General features: G+C 37.0%; 2 protein-coding genes across 7 annotated transcripts in view; one reads left to right on the top strand and one right to left on the bottom strand.

Moving 5' to 3' along the window:
• The window catches only part of LOC136873736 (uncharacterized), a 121,627-nt gene extending 108,792 nt beyond the window's left edge, over positions 1-12,835 (bottom strand). For 5 of the 6 annotated variants that reach the window (XM_067146898.2, XM_067146901.2, XM_067146900.2 and 2 more), the window contains exon 1: positions 11,239-12,826. In XM_067146898.2, coding sequence (XP_067002999.2) covers positions 11,239-12,583 — 1,345 coding nt within the window. In that variant the 5' untranslated portion in view covers positions 12,584-12,826. Of the gene's footprint in view, positions 1-11,238 lie in introns of all 6 variants that reach the window. The other variant, XM_068228019.1, reaches the window with a different exon arrangement.
• A 288-nt stretch (positions 12,836-13,123) lies between these two features.
• LOC136873738 (cytosolic carboxypeptidase 1) overlaps positions 13,124-15,217 on the top strand; it is a 762,457-nt gene continuing 760,363 nt past the window's right edge. Inside the window, exon 1 of the mRNA XM_067146906.2 lies at positions 13,124-13,268. The gene's annotated coding sequence lies outside the window, so the exon portion shown is untranslated. The remainder of the gene's footprint in view (positions 13,269-15,217) is intronic.

Consider the following 15,217-nt stretch of genomic DNA (forward strand, 5'->3'; position numbering starts at 1 on the left):
ACTCAATAAACAGGAGCACGTCTCTTTTTCTTGTTTTTTGCTTTTTTTTTTTTTTTTCTAGTTGCTTTCCGTCGCACCGACACAGATAGGTCTTATGACGACGATGGGACAGGAAAGGGCTAGGAGTAGGAAGGAAGTGGCTGTGGCCTTAATGAAGGTACAGCCCCAGCATTTGCCTGGTGTGAAAATGGGAAACCACGGAAAACCATCTTCAGGACTGCCGACAGTGGGGTTCGAACCTACTATCTCCCGAATACTGGACACTAGCCGCACTTAAGCGACTGCAGCTATCGAGCTCGGTTGTTTTTTGCTAGTGGCAACCAAGTTCAGAGAGAGGAGAAAAATGACGGCAATGAAATTATGCTCAAGGAAGCGAGGATGATAAATATATTACAGTGTAATAAAGCAGCAGGAATAGATGACCAAAGACTTGAAATGGTGAAGTATAATACTGTTCCCTTCAAATTTGGCTATCATTAGATTATTTACGACAAGCCGACATTAAAAGTTTTATTGTACGTCGGGAGTTGTATTCATCATTTGGAAAGCTGTGTGTGAGCACCAAACTGGTTTTATCTGTCGTTCAGAGGGACAATGTACTGATCCGTGTTCGATTGAGTGCAGAGTAGATCACGTGACAAGCCAGTGTTTCCAAGCGAGCCACGCGCCGACAACCTGTGCTGCGAGCAGGCAAGCTTCTAGAAACAGTCACAACCAATTACAAGAGACCCCGTGAACCAATGATCGTCTCTAAAAAGTACACACCTCCCGAGCGAAGACTATAAAACGTCATGTTTGCAGTATATCACTCTCTGCTTTGTTCTACTCTGCTCTGCTGCTGCTCTGGTCAACGCTACTCTGTGTCTATTTCTAGCATTGTACTTATGAACATCTGAGTTTATGGTGAAACTGATTACATTCTCTTTCATATATACAAGTGTTTGGAAGATATACATGCTAGGCAATGGTAAAATAGAGTAAAGTTTAAAACATTTTTTGCAGCTTGTTCTCCTGCCAACACTGGTCATATCTCTAATTATTTTCCTCTGTAACTTAAAGATGACTTCTCTAAATTGTGAATTTCCCCAGTAAATGATTCCATAGGTTAGTATGGGATGGACATGTGTAAAATACATTATTCGACAAGCCTCTAAATTAAAACTATATTTCAAAGATATTATCTATATATATAAAATAAGAGTTTTGTCTGTACATTGCTCAGAATTTGAAAATAATGGTATTTCTGTATCAGTCATGCCCATAGTAACAAGGAAATTTAATATTTACTTTTCCATAATTTCTGTCTGTCTGTCTGTCTGTCTGTCTGTATGTATGTACATGCATCACGAGAAAACAGATGAAGAAAATTTAATGAAAATCGGTATGTAAAGCCGGGGAATGAGCCACTACAATCTAGGTTATAAATAATTTTACTCACGCTGAGTGAAATGGTAGTTTAGGGGAAGGCCTAAAATTTAATTCTCAAACATTTTTATTATTAGTCATCCTATCAATAAATACTACATAACGAAAGTTATATTAGAATTAAATTTCTGAGCATTTATGTCATACATTGTTACCATACCAGCAATGATAACACAGATATTCATGAATTTGTATTTTTGTTGCCAAGTCCACATCAACACCCAGCCACGAGAAAATGGGTAAACAGAATTTAATGAAAGTCGGTATATAGAGTCAGGGAATAAGAAACTACAGTCTAAGATATAAACAATTTTATTCACCCTGGATAAAATTGTAGTTTAGGGGAAGGGGACTAAAATTTAATTTTTAAATACCTATGTTATTGGTCCTATCAAAAAGTACTACATAACAAAAGTTTCTAACCGTTTATGTTTTATTCAGTTTTACCGTACCGACTATGATAAGAGTGGTATTTCAGAGTCGAAAGAAAACTAAATGTGAAGGCCTAAAATACTGGAAGCGCATAACATTGATCAACAATAACATTGCATTGACCATTGTTTGATGTGATGTTCTTTGTCATTTACGCTGCCGCTCACCTCAGATAGATGGGATTACTGCTGCGTATGGAGTACAAAACAGCCTGACTGAATATTGGCGGAAAATAGCTGGGGAGTTGGAAAAATGTTTCTTCTTTAGCATGCCACATTCGTATGGTTCATACATTTTCTGATATTGCCGGTACGTAACAAAATGGCTCATTATAGTATTCCAGCTATTTGATCCCTATTCTGAAGCACTGGTTTGAACGAGCAGTGTGCATACCTACGGCAGAGGCTCGAGTAGTAGTAGTAGTAGTAGTAGTACTAGTAGTAGTAGTAGTAGTAGTAGTAGTAGTAGTAGTAGTAGTAGTACCTGTACCTGTACCTGGTCTAGAATTACAATTTAGGCCTATTCCAAATTATAGCACCACAATTCAATAAATGACTCAAAATTCAACCGTGAAAAAAAAGCCGCTTCTTAAGAAAAGCTTCTTCCTCTTCACTTTTATTAAATTCTACGTTCATTTTATTCCAAATTAGCAGAGAAGAGGGGGTTTCTCCTCTGGCTTGGAGGAAAATTTACCTCCAAGTAAGATAGATTTTTCCGCCGCCTGTGTAGCGAACTGAGATTTTCCAACTCATCGAGTACTCCTAGGAAACAAATTAGTAAAAGGGCATAGTTTTTGCCCTGAGAGTCTCCACTATTCGACACCCTTACCCGGCCGAAATAAGACGAAGTGTGTTAACGGATCACGGCTGTCTGTGGCTTGGTCATTCCAGCTCTGGAACTTTGGACTGTTAGACCGGTAGCATAGTACTGTTCGTTAAAAGTGAGTAAATGTGTGGTTTTTCATTTGATCGAGTATTTCATTTGAAAGCATTGCTTTTAATTGCGCCATTCCTACTGACGTCATTGTTATGACCTATGTTCATTTCAGTTGGGAAAACTACTAAGGCAGTCTTTCTGAGGATGTAAAAATGCAGGTGGAGAGTGGGTGTCTGCCATTATAATGAAAACTCTCCAACCTGATTGTGACTGATGGTAGGCAAGGGGGCCTAACATTACAATGAAAACTCCCTAACCCACTCTTCATATGAGAAAAGACGTTTGGTGACTTCCCCGTCACGTTTATAGGGTAACGTTAAGTGCTATGCAATTTAATAAAATTTTGCTCACAACGTGCATATTACCTAACCTAGAATTCTGTATACAATGTAGAATTCCATAGCGAAGCACAGGTACATCAGCTAGTAATGAATTCTACTAAGTCTTTTCCCTATACACTCTGTATGTTTTTCCAGGTTAATGATTCATCCATCCACAAGCCAAGAAACTTTGTTGATGATGAGTACTCAAATAGGGTCTCTCCAAATGATAGTGAACAAATTTCTATATTTAGATTACCGGTAATCTTATGGTGAAATCTAATCAAAGAAGTTTTCTGTTTACTTAAGTTTAATTTATTATTTCAAGCCAGTTCAGGATATCACTCACTACATTGCCGGCCTTTAATTCTAAACCTTCAGAACTTTCATCAGCTAGAAAAAACAGCAATATCATCTGCAAACTAAGTTAATTGCACTCTTTGCATATTATCGACAATTTGGGACTATTATAATCTATTAGCTTCATGTCCGTATTGATAGATACTACAACATAAAAGTAATTGAGAAGTCTCCACCTTATCAATACATGAATTTATTTACTAAAGTAGTAAATTCTGTCAGTACCGGTTTTGATCCCTAAGGGATCATCCTCAGCTGACACACAAAAAGATTTATATAATTACAAAAACATCACATATGGGAGATTGTACCTTCATTAATAGTCCAATCGAATCAGACATTGAAAGATTGTTTGTTGATATATTAGTGGATTATCTATTGGCTTAAAAATACCATTTTTAACCGGCTTGGTATGTTGGATCTAAACTTTTTATGCTGTACACTATAAGACGATAATGTTGATACATATTGTATAATACTAATGTAAACAAGTATAAAACCCCATTTTACGTTAAAAATGAAAATCGCAACTAATGATAAAGCAACATAAGCTTCAACTTACAATATACTTACTAATTCACCAGTGCAGTGTAGTAATGTAAACAGTGAAAATTAGAATAAGGAATTGTACCCTTCCATTTGTTACTATTTCACCTGGTTTACAAACATTTTTAACCGGCTTGCTATGTCGGATCAAAACTTTTTATGTTGTACACTATAAGACGATAATGTTGATACATATTGTATAATATTAATGTAAACAAGTGTAAAGCCCCATTTTACGTTAAAAATACGCACACGAGGCAACATATATCATACAACAAGGAATTTTAAATTCAGAATCCTTTCTATTTTGGACTAGTTTTACAAAAATGTAACATCCCAGAATTAATGCAAGAAATGTAAAAACTTACTTGGTGTTTTTAGATTAGACACAATGAAACAATATGCCTCAATACTATAGATTTACCTGTACAACAATTACAAACACTAGTGTATATAAGTGTAAACTTATACCAGTTTTATAATTAATGTAACAAGTGTAAAATCCACTTGATGTTCAATAACCTGAACACAACAAAGTTGTATACCTCACACAATGGTATTTTTAAGCCAATAGATAATCCACTAATATATCAACAAACAATCTTTCAATGTCTGATTCAATTGGACTATTAATGAAGGTACAATCTCCCATATGTGATGTTTTTGTAATTATATAAATCTTTTTGTGTGTCAGCTGAGGATGATCCCTTAGGGATCGAAACCGGTACTGACAGAATTTACTACTTTAGTAAATAAATTAATGTATTGATAAGGTGGAGACTTCCCAATTACTTTTATGTTGTAATTTGGGAATATGTCATTGATAAATACTAAACATAATAATGATCCTAAAACTGACCCTTGTGGAACACCATGATCTAGGTTTCTGGCACAGAAAAGATAGCAGGAGCATATCCAACAGTTGTATCAAGCTAAAGATGTAGATAATTTGGTTCTGGAACATGAAGAGGCTGTTGATGCTGATGAAATGGGAGACCCAATTTTGAGGTCAGAGTTTGACAGAGCTGTGAGTGACCTAAATAGGAACAAGGCACCTGGAATTGATGACATTCCCTCTGAATTACTGACTGCCTTAGGAGAAACCAGCATGGCAAGGTTATTTCATTTTGTGTACAAGATGTATGAGATAGGAGAAATCCCATCCGATATTCGGCAGAATGTTGTTATACCTATTCCCAAGAAAACCGGTGCTGACAAGTGTGAAAACTACCACACCATTAGTTTAGTATCTCATGCCTGCAAAATTTTAACACGTATTATTTACAGAAGAATGGAAAAACAAGTTGAAGCTGAGTTGGGAGAAGATCAATTTGGCTCCAGAAGAAATGTAGGAACACGTGAAGCAATCCTGACTTTACGTCTGATCTTAGAGGATCGAATCAAGAAGGACAAGCCCACGTACATGGCATTCATAGATCTAGAAAAGGCATTCGATAATGTTGATTGGACCAAGCTATTTATGATTCTGAAGATGGTAGGGATCAGATACCGAGAACGAAGAATTATCTACAATCTGTATAAAAATCAGTCTGCAGTGATAAGAATCGAGGGCTTTGAAAAAGAAGCAGCAATCCAGAAAGGAGTGAGGCAAGGTTGCAGTTTGTCCCCTCTCCTTTTCAGTGTTTACATAGAACAGGCAGTAAAGGAAATCAAAGAGAAATTTGGAAAGGGAATCACAGTCCAAGGAGAGGAAATCAAAACCTTGAGATTTGCCGATGATATTGTTATTTTATCTGAGAGTGCAGAAGATCTCGAGAAGTTGCTGAATGGTATGGATGAAGTCTTGGGTAAGGAGTACCAGATGAAAATAAATAAGTCCAAAACAAAAGTAATGGAGTGTAGTCGAACGAAGGCAGGTAATGTAGGAAACATTAGATTAGGAAATGAAGTCTTACAGGAAGTAGATGAATATTGCTACTTGGGTAGTAAAATAACTAACGATGGCAGAAGTAAGGAGGACAATGCAGAATAGCACAAGCAAGGAAGAGTTTTCTTAAGAAAAGAAATTTGCTCACTTCAAACATTGATATCGGAATAAGAAAGATGTTTTTGAAGACTTTCGTGTGGAGCGTGGCATTGTATGGAAGTGAAACATGGACAATAATTAGCTCAGAAAGAAAGAGAATAGAAGCTTTTCAAATGTGGTGTTACAGAAGAATGCTGAAGGTGAGATGGATAGATTGAATCACGAATGAAGAGATACTGAATCGAATTGGTGAGAGGAGATCGATTTGGCTAAATTTGACGAGAAAAAGAGATAGAATGATAGGACATATCTTAAGACACCCAGGACTTGTTCAGTTGGTTTTTGAAGGAAGTGTAGGTGGTAAGAACGGTAGGGGTAGACCAAGGTATGAATATGACAAGCAGATTAGAGCAGATGTAGGTTGCAATAGTTACGTAGAGATGAAAAGATTAGCACAATATAGGGTGGCATGGAGGGCTGCATCAAACCAGTCTATGGATTGATGACTCAAACACAACACACATTTTATTGTATAGTGCAGCAGTTAGCCTTCAATACCGATGTGTTGTTGTAGGTCTGATCTGTGGGTTTGATTTAATTCAGGAAAATACATATGCATATGAGTGTGGCTGGTTGTGTTCCAAGTTACCCCATTTGGAATGCCGTAATGCGTTCTCAAGCACTGAAGAAAATATGGGTGATTTAAGAAATGTACATATTTTGTTGAAACAATAATATGATGATCCAAATCTGCTTTACCCTAATGTAATGGCATTATGGCAAGTATTGCTTATAGGGAAAGTTTGAAAGTTTTTGAGGCTAAATTTATAGATTTTCTTTCTGTTAGTAGGCTTGAAGTTAAAAGGAAAATTATCCAGCTCTTAAATGTAAATTCATTGAATCATGTGTGTAAGGAATGTGCTGATATTTTTGTTGACAAGAGTTTTAATATGATGTACAATGCTTTTAAATGATAAAAAAGAAAAATCTAGCTGTGAACGTTCAGGCAGGAATTCTAAAGCTAAAAAAAGTAATGCATAAATGAAAGATTAAGCTCTTTCACAGCAGTCTATTTCACATCTTCATTATGTCTAATTTCAGTCTTTAAATAATAACCTGTTAAATAATTCTTCATTCATTTATCCAGAATTGCTTTAGCAACTTTGAAGTGAATATCTTAGTAACACTTTCTTTCTAGATGTAATTTATTTATCCATTTCCGTTTGCCCCAATTTGTCCTCTTGAATTCTAACTTTATCTTCATACTGTGATCTTTCCTACTTTTAAAGACACCACTCCAACTTATTCATCTACTGATGTCCTCCCACGCCATTTCTCCACTGACAACTCGGAACATACCACTTACAAACCATTATTCTCGTCATTGTTCCGTATTGAAAACAGCTATATCACTAAGTTTACACAAGGAGTATTTTGTTTTTAGGATTAAATAAGGCTGATGATGCCCTATAAAAGAGGGGTGCAACATGTAGGGCCTACCTTAAAAATCTGGTAGTTTCTATGTTCATTTGATCACGCAACAGTGGAATGAATTGTATTGAATAGGTGGTGTAATAAAATACTCCTTGTGTAAACTCAGTGATACATACTACTTAGTCGAGTAGCTCGTCTCCTTTCTCCCAAGTCTTCCCAGCCCAAACTTTGCAACATTTTTGTAACGCTACTCTTTTGTCGGAAATCACCCAGAACAAATCAAGCTGCTTTCCTTTGGATTTTTTCCAGTTCTGGAATCAAGAAATCCTGGTGAGGGTCCCATACACTGGAACCATACTCTAGTTGGGGTCTTACCAGAGACTTATATGCCCTCTCCTTTACATCCTTACTACAACCCCTAAACACCCTCATAACCATGTGCAGAGATCTGTACCCTTTATTTACAATCCCATTTATGTGATTAGCCCAATGAAGATCTTTCCTTATATTAACACCTAGATACTTACAATTATCCCCAAAAGGAACTTTCACCCCATCAAAACAGTAATTAAAACTCAGAGGACCTTTCCCATTTGTGAAACTCACAACCTGACTTTTAACCCCATTTATCATCATACCATTGCCTACTGTCCATCTCACATTATCAAGGTCATTTTGCAGTTGCGCACAATCTTGTAACTTATTTATTACTCTGTACAGAATAACATCATCTGCAAAAAGCCTTATCACTAATTCCACTTCTTTACACATATCATTGATATATATATATATATAAGAAAACATAAAGGTCCAATAGTACTGCCTTGAGGAATTCCCCTCTTAATTATTACAGGAACAGATAAAGCTTCGTCTACTCTAATTCTCTGAGTTCCATTTTCTAGAAACATAGCCACCCATTCAGTCACTCTTTTGTCAAGTCCAATTGCACTCATTTTTGCCAGTAGTCTCCCACAATCTACCCTATCAAATGGTTTAGATAGGTCAATCGCGATATAGTCCAATTGACCTCCTGAATCCAGGATATCTGCTATATCTTGCTGGAATCCTACAAGTTGAGCTTCAGTGGAATAACCTTTCCTACACTCAAAATGCCTTCTATCAAACCAATTATTAATTTTGCAAGCATGTCTTATATAATCAGAAAGAATGCTTTCCCAAAGCTTACATGCAATGCATGTCAAACTGCTTTCCCAAAAATTACATGCAATGCATGTCAAACTGACTGGCCTGTAATTTTCAGCTTTATGTCAATCACCCTTTCCTTTATACAAAGGGGCTACTATAGCAACCCTCCATTCATTTGGTATAGCTCTTTCATGCAAACAATAAGTAAGTACTTCAGATATGGTACTATATCCCAACCCACTGTCTTTAGTATATCCCCTGAAACCTTATAAATTCCAGCTGCTTTTCTAGTTTTCAACATTTGTATCTTAGCCACCCATTCAGTCACTCTTTTGTCAAGTCCAATTGCACTCATTTTTGCCAGTAGTCTCCCACAATCTACCCTATCAAATGGTTTAGATAGGTCAATCGCGATATAGTCCAATTGACCTCCTGAATCCAGGATATCTGCTATATCTTGCTGGAATCCTACAAGTTGAGCTTCAGTGGAATAACCTTTCTTACTGTAAATGTCATTGGCCTACCATGCGACCGCTGCTCAGCCCAAAGGCCTGCAGATTACGAGGTATCGTGTGGTTAGCATGATGAATCCTCTCGGCCGTTTGTCTTGACTTTCGAGACCGGGGCCGCTATCTCACGTCAGATAGCTCCTCAATTCTAATCATGTAGGCTGAGTGGACCTCAAACCAGCCCTCAGGTCGAGGTAAAAATCCCTGACCTGGCCGGGAATCGAACCCGGGGCCTCCGGGTTAAAGGCAGGCATGCTACCCCTACACCACGGGGCTGGCCTTTGTTGTCATAGGTAAATTTTAATACTTCTTTAGTATTAGTCATCTCCTCTACCTGGACATTATCCTTGTAACCAACAACCTTTACATACTGCTGACTGAATAATTCTGGCTTTTGAAGATCCTCGCATACACACTCCCCTTGTTTCCTGGAATATCCTTTTTGGAACCTGTTTCTGCCTTAAAGTACCTATACATTCTCTTCCATTTTTCACTAAAATTTGTATGGCCACCAATTATGCTTTCCATCATGTTATCCTTAGCTGACTTCTTTGCTAGATTCAATTTCCTTGTAAGTTCCTTCAATTTCTCCTTACTTGCACAGCCATTTCTAAGTCTATTTCTTTCCAACCTGCACCTCCTTCTTAGTCACTTTACTTCTCTATTATAATATAGTTGATCTTTACCATTCCTTACCATCTTTAAAGGTACAAATCTATTTTCACATTCCTCAACAATTGCTTTAAACCCATCCCAGAGTCTGTTTAAATTTTCTTCCTTATCATATTAAGTTACATCATCATCATCATCATCTCAACCCAAAGGTTGGTAGGCAACATGTAGCATACTGGCTACCTTCTTTAAGCCAGTTGTTTGATTTTATTATTATAACAATGTTTCAATTATAGGCAAATATACCTAGTTAAGCAACAATAGGAACTCAATAAAATTTCGAAAATTAGTATTTATTTCTGTAGAAAACTACTGTTCCATAAACAAATTCAACTACTTGTACTAATACAAATGTCCCCTAAGGAAGGTTCTATGTTGCCATTGATGCTTTCACGGCCCGTACTTATAGACATGATATAGACCTTTGGGCTTATGCCGTGTCAAGAAAATAAGGTGAAATTCTTTACGTTTCGTGGAGAACTGCTCTGCGTCATCAGAAGAAAATCTCGACTGTACATGAGAAAGGCTTCTTAAACGATCGTTTTCTCATGGACAATACCAATATAAATGGTCCGTTATTGGACATTATAAATTTTCCAGCTAACTCATTCCTGGTTGCCAGCGTTTCGCCCTCGTGTGCTAGGGTGGGCTCATCAGTTGGTACCTAGCACACCTACCAATACGCTGGCTAGTGCATACCGTGGAGGCCACTGCGTCGGCTAACTGGAGCCACCGGCAGTGCCAATGCACTAAGAGACTTTGTCTCATTATCAAAAATTGATGCCTGCTTGGCCATCAGATGATATAGATGATATGATATAGATGTTCCCTATGGGAATCAACATCTATATCATCTGATGGCCAAGCAGGCATCAATTTTTGATAATGAGACAAAGTCTCTTAGTGCATTGGCACTGCCGGTGGCTCCAGTTAGCCGACGCAGTGGCCTCCACGGTATGCACTAGCCAGCGTATTGGTAGGTGTGCTAGGTACCAACTGATGAGCCCACCCTAGCACACGAGGGCGAAACGCTGGCAACCAGGAATGAGTTAGCTGGAAAATTTATAATGTCCAATAACGGACCATTTATATTGGTATTATAAATTTACTCATTCAGGACAAATATTTCAGATTCCCTATGGGAATCAACATCTATATCTTCTCATGGACAGTCGAGATTTTCTTCTGACGACGCAGGGCACAGTCCTCTGCGAATCGTAAAGAATTTCACCTTCTTTTCTGACACGGCATGAGCCCAAAAGCCTATAACAGGTCTAAAGGCTCTATGTTCCATAGGCTACATTGTATCTGTGATCTTAAAGTATATTTTGTATATTGCATTCTATTTAGAAACGTCATGAACATGAACTTTTGAAGACAGACAATATCAAATCTACAATATAGTTTTTAACATTTCTGAACACACTGGATACAAGATCTATTAGGTACACTTTAAGGTAGAGATACTTACTCTTCAAATGTCTCATTGCTTCTTTAGTTACAGCTTTCATGAAGAGTTCTTCTGGTTTGTATCCCAGTATCCAAATTGAAAGTATACTATTTATTATTTCCTCTGGATGCCTAGAATATTCACCACTGCTTAACCTCTTCATCAACTGTGGAATAAGTACATTGTCCATTACTTCATAATTTAAATGGTATCCAATATAGCTTACTGCCCATAAGAATCTTGATATATCTTTCATTCGAGGCCTGATGGTTACATGTAAGCTCCTTCTCATGGTAGCAGTAGTATCTGATGATAGATCGCTAATGCATGATTGAACAAGAGGTTCAATCAAGTCACAATGACCATGTAAAGCATCAGCATACATGGCCAAAATATGCACTTTTGCAGCTAAATTGAAATTCTTCATGCTGGTAGGATCTGATATTATGTAACCAGCTATTTTATCCATCAAATCATAGTCGTGAAACTGAGCATGTCGTAAACTTTTGATAAGAGTAACAAAAAGAGCTTCATCGTGCAGCAGTTTCTGTATATTTGAACTAATCATAGAACATATGAGTCTAAGCAACGAAACTGATGTAATTTTAGTGCTTGTTTTATATGCAACACTGGTGACTATACACAGCTCCTCTATAGACATTTCACCATTCAAGATGGGGTCAATTTTCTGCAAGCATGCACTGACTGCATTCATTCCCTGTGAACTTTTCTTCTGCAACCCAACAAAGAACAGGGGATGAATTATATCTTGTAGTGAGTAATTACTGACGGGCAACCAGAATGATACATTACTTACAAACATACAATAGAAATGTAAACTAGTAATTCTATTAGGTATGACATAAAACCATGCATCGAGAAATCGCAAAATATTTCTACGATCCATATTTTTTGAACGACTACAGCATTCTTCATCGAGTCTTTGTATTAATGCCTTTATAGACAAACTACTGCTCCGATTTCCAGTCTCATTTAAATAATACACAAATAGTGAAAGCTGTTTATCTGAGAGGGTACTTATTAATTTTCTGAGACTGGATTCACCAGTAACATCTTGCAGCAAAGGAGTTATTCTTCTATTATCCTCCAAACTGCTCAAATGGAAGGAATTGTCTTTATATTTTACATCTGTTCTAAGATATTTTATCAACCTGCTCTGCAAGGTGTGTGATGCAACACCATCCAATCTATCTCCACTGATGGAATATGAATATGAGTTTCGCACGATGACTCTCGGAAGTCTATCAAGTCTTGACAGGCCTAAAGAGAACAGTTTCAAGGGATGAAGCATTATTGTTCCTCCATATTTCTGAGAAATCATTATATTAAACGAATATTTGAACATCAAACATAGGTTATAAATGCTTCTACGTTATCAGTACTCGACTTCTCCACATACACAGGTTTGACGAACCCAGACGACCCCTTTCCTGGCATTTGACGATGTTGAGGCGTTATGTAAAATACACATTATCTATTTTAGATAAACTATCCGGCTGACAGTAAAAGAATTCATTTTCCTTAGCTAAACCCGCTAACCCAGCACTTAGGAGTTACGAACAGCTGTGAGAGTTACAGTGAACCACGCTGTCTGCAGACATCTACTCACAGCTCGCCGAAATGTTGGTAAACAAATAGGTTGACCAACATAACTACCAGACTTAATCTTGGATATTCATCGCTTTCGTGGGTATTGTATTTTTATATCATCATAAGTCTTTCATTTAGCATTAATAGTTCACTTTTGTGCACCTTAATTAAAGTATTTTGTTTATAGAACTATAATCACTCGATATTTTACAAGCCCGTTGATAGAATTATGTTGGTGCATCTGATTAAAATTGAACTATTAAAAATAAAACAAAAACAGCAGAAAGCTGTCAAAATGTGATCGTGTGCATTCCGTATAGAATAATTTTTTATTAATAAATGCATTTTTTTCCATTAGCATAAGCTGTAATTCAGACATCTAGCAAGAAAATAAGTAGACATTCCGATTTTTAAAAAAAATGGCACACCACTTTTATTGAGTAAGTAGGAACTGCTGTTTTCGGCTATTCATACGTCCGTCTGTTGCAGTCATTGTCATAATCATTGTATCCATACGTCCAATATTTAAATATAATGTTATTATGTATTGTGATCAATTAAAACGTAGTTTCATTTTGATCGTAACGTAATGATTGGAATTTTGCTTGCTGGGTGTAATTCTTCTTAATTGGCATATTTATAATTTAGAAAGAACATGGGGATGGTCTCTCTGGGGATCAGAGTTAGCGAGTTTAAAGCGTGACATATAAAGGCATTAAATTACGTATTTAGCTTAATTTCGTGTGACTTTCACACATATGTCTTCTCTGTATCGGTATACTTAATACCCCTTTATGATTTTATTGTTGTAAGTCTTTTAAATCTGGTACGTAATTGTGAGTTATGATAGCTGAGTGGGATAGTCATTGGTTTCTCGCCAGGGCGACTGCTGTTCGTATCCTGATCAATGCACATGGAATTCTGGAAATGAAACGTCAGATCTCTGGGGCTAAGATTCCACATAAAGCTGGACTTGTGACTGTGACCGACCATGGCATAAATAGCCACATAGAACGACAAGCTTGGTTGCTTTACTAGTTAACCAGTTCTGTTTTATATTTTGCTTAGTATATATTTTACACCAATAATTCAATTTTTTTTTTTTTTTTTTTTTTTTTTTTTACATTTGAAAGTTCAAATCTGCTTTCTGAAAGCCCTAACTTGGACAGTGGGCGATTGTTGAAAAAACAACAACAACAACAACAGGATTAGTCTCATTCCCCACCTCACTGTAAGTCTGTATTTTGAACAACTATTATAAGCTAATTTGCTTCACAAAATCAAATCATCATTATCACGAACTTTCATAGTCGCTCTGGTAGATGTAATTAAGTCCAAACCTTTAGTTTCGATATGTAGCATAATAGTTTTCTATGTTTGTCAGTGATAGGTGTTAGCCTGCCTTTATTGTTGTGAAATGTATTTGACAGTACCGGTACCATCAATCAATGTCAAAAGGCAATGCCTTGTCGATTCAACCATTGTCTTCTGTCTTCAGCTTGTTTTTTCATCCCACAGTAGGAACTACATCCAACGTTTTGCATCAATACATGAAGGAATTGCTTCCTAGGTCGACCTCTTCCCTTCTTTCCTTTCAGTAGATTGGTCAGAAAGGTATTATGATGCACTGCGTGTCCAATGAATTTAGCTGCACCTCTGTGTATTGTTATCATCAGCTGTTTCTTCTCCTGTATTTCTCGCAGGATACTTTCGTTGGTTCTTTTTTCAGTCCAATTGACTTAAATGCATTCGCCTCCAGACCCACATCTCTAATGCTTCAAGATGTTTCCTATCCTGTTCGTGGATTGTCCAAGATTCACATCCATATAAGAGTACGCTCCACACAAATGATATCACAAAACTTTTCCTAATCTCAATATCTAGATCAGTGGCGTATCCTGGAATCTCTACCGAGACATGCAACTAGTAACTATGCAGAAACACAATGTATTAAGTAAATTTCAATTCTACTCACCCTAATTACATGTAGGTGAAATCGACCCTGCGATTGTTTTTGCAGAATTCCTTGGTAACGTCACTGTAGAAGTCCTCACGTCTTTTCATCTGAACAAGAAGATCCTTCTCTATAGACATCATTCCTAATGCAGAGAGACGACTTTGACTTTGAAAATTGCGGACGAAAGATTTTATTCGCTTTAGGGCCGAGGAAGAGCGTTCTACAGATGATGATGTAGCGAGATTAGTTGTAATCAATGTGCACAACTTATAAATCTCTGGAAGACCGTTGTGGAGACCACTGGCCAATAGAAATTCCTTGATTTGAGCCACATCCTTATCTTTGAAGTGTTCAGAAGTGAACATTGCTGTCAATTATGATTTAAGTCGTACCATATCAAAATATTTTCCATAAACTTCAGTAAATTTACTT

This window comes from Anabrus simplex, chromosome 5, assembly GCF_040414725.1.
Source record: "Anabrus simplex isolate iqAnaSimp1 chromosome 5, ASM4041472v1, whole genome shotgun sequence".
Lineage (NCBI taxonomy): Eukaryota > Metazoa > Arthropoda > Insecta > Orthoptera > Tettigoniidae > Anabrus > Anabrus simplex.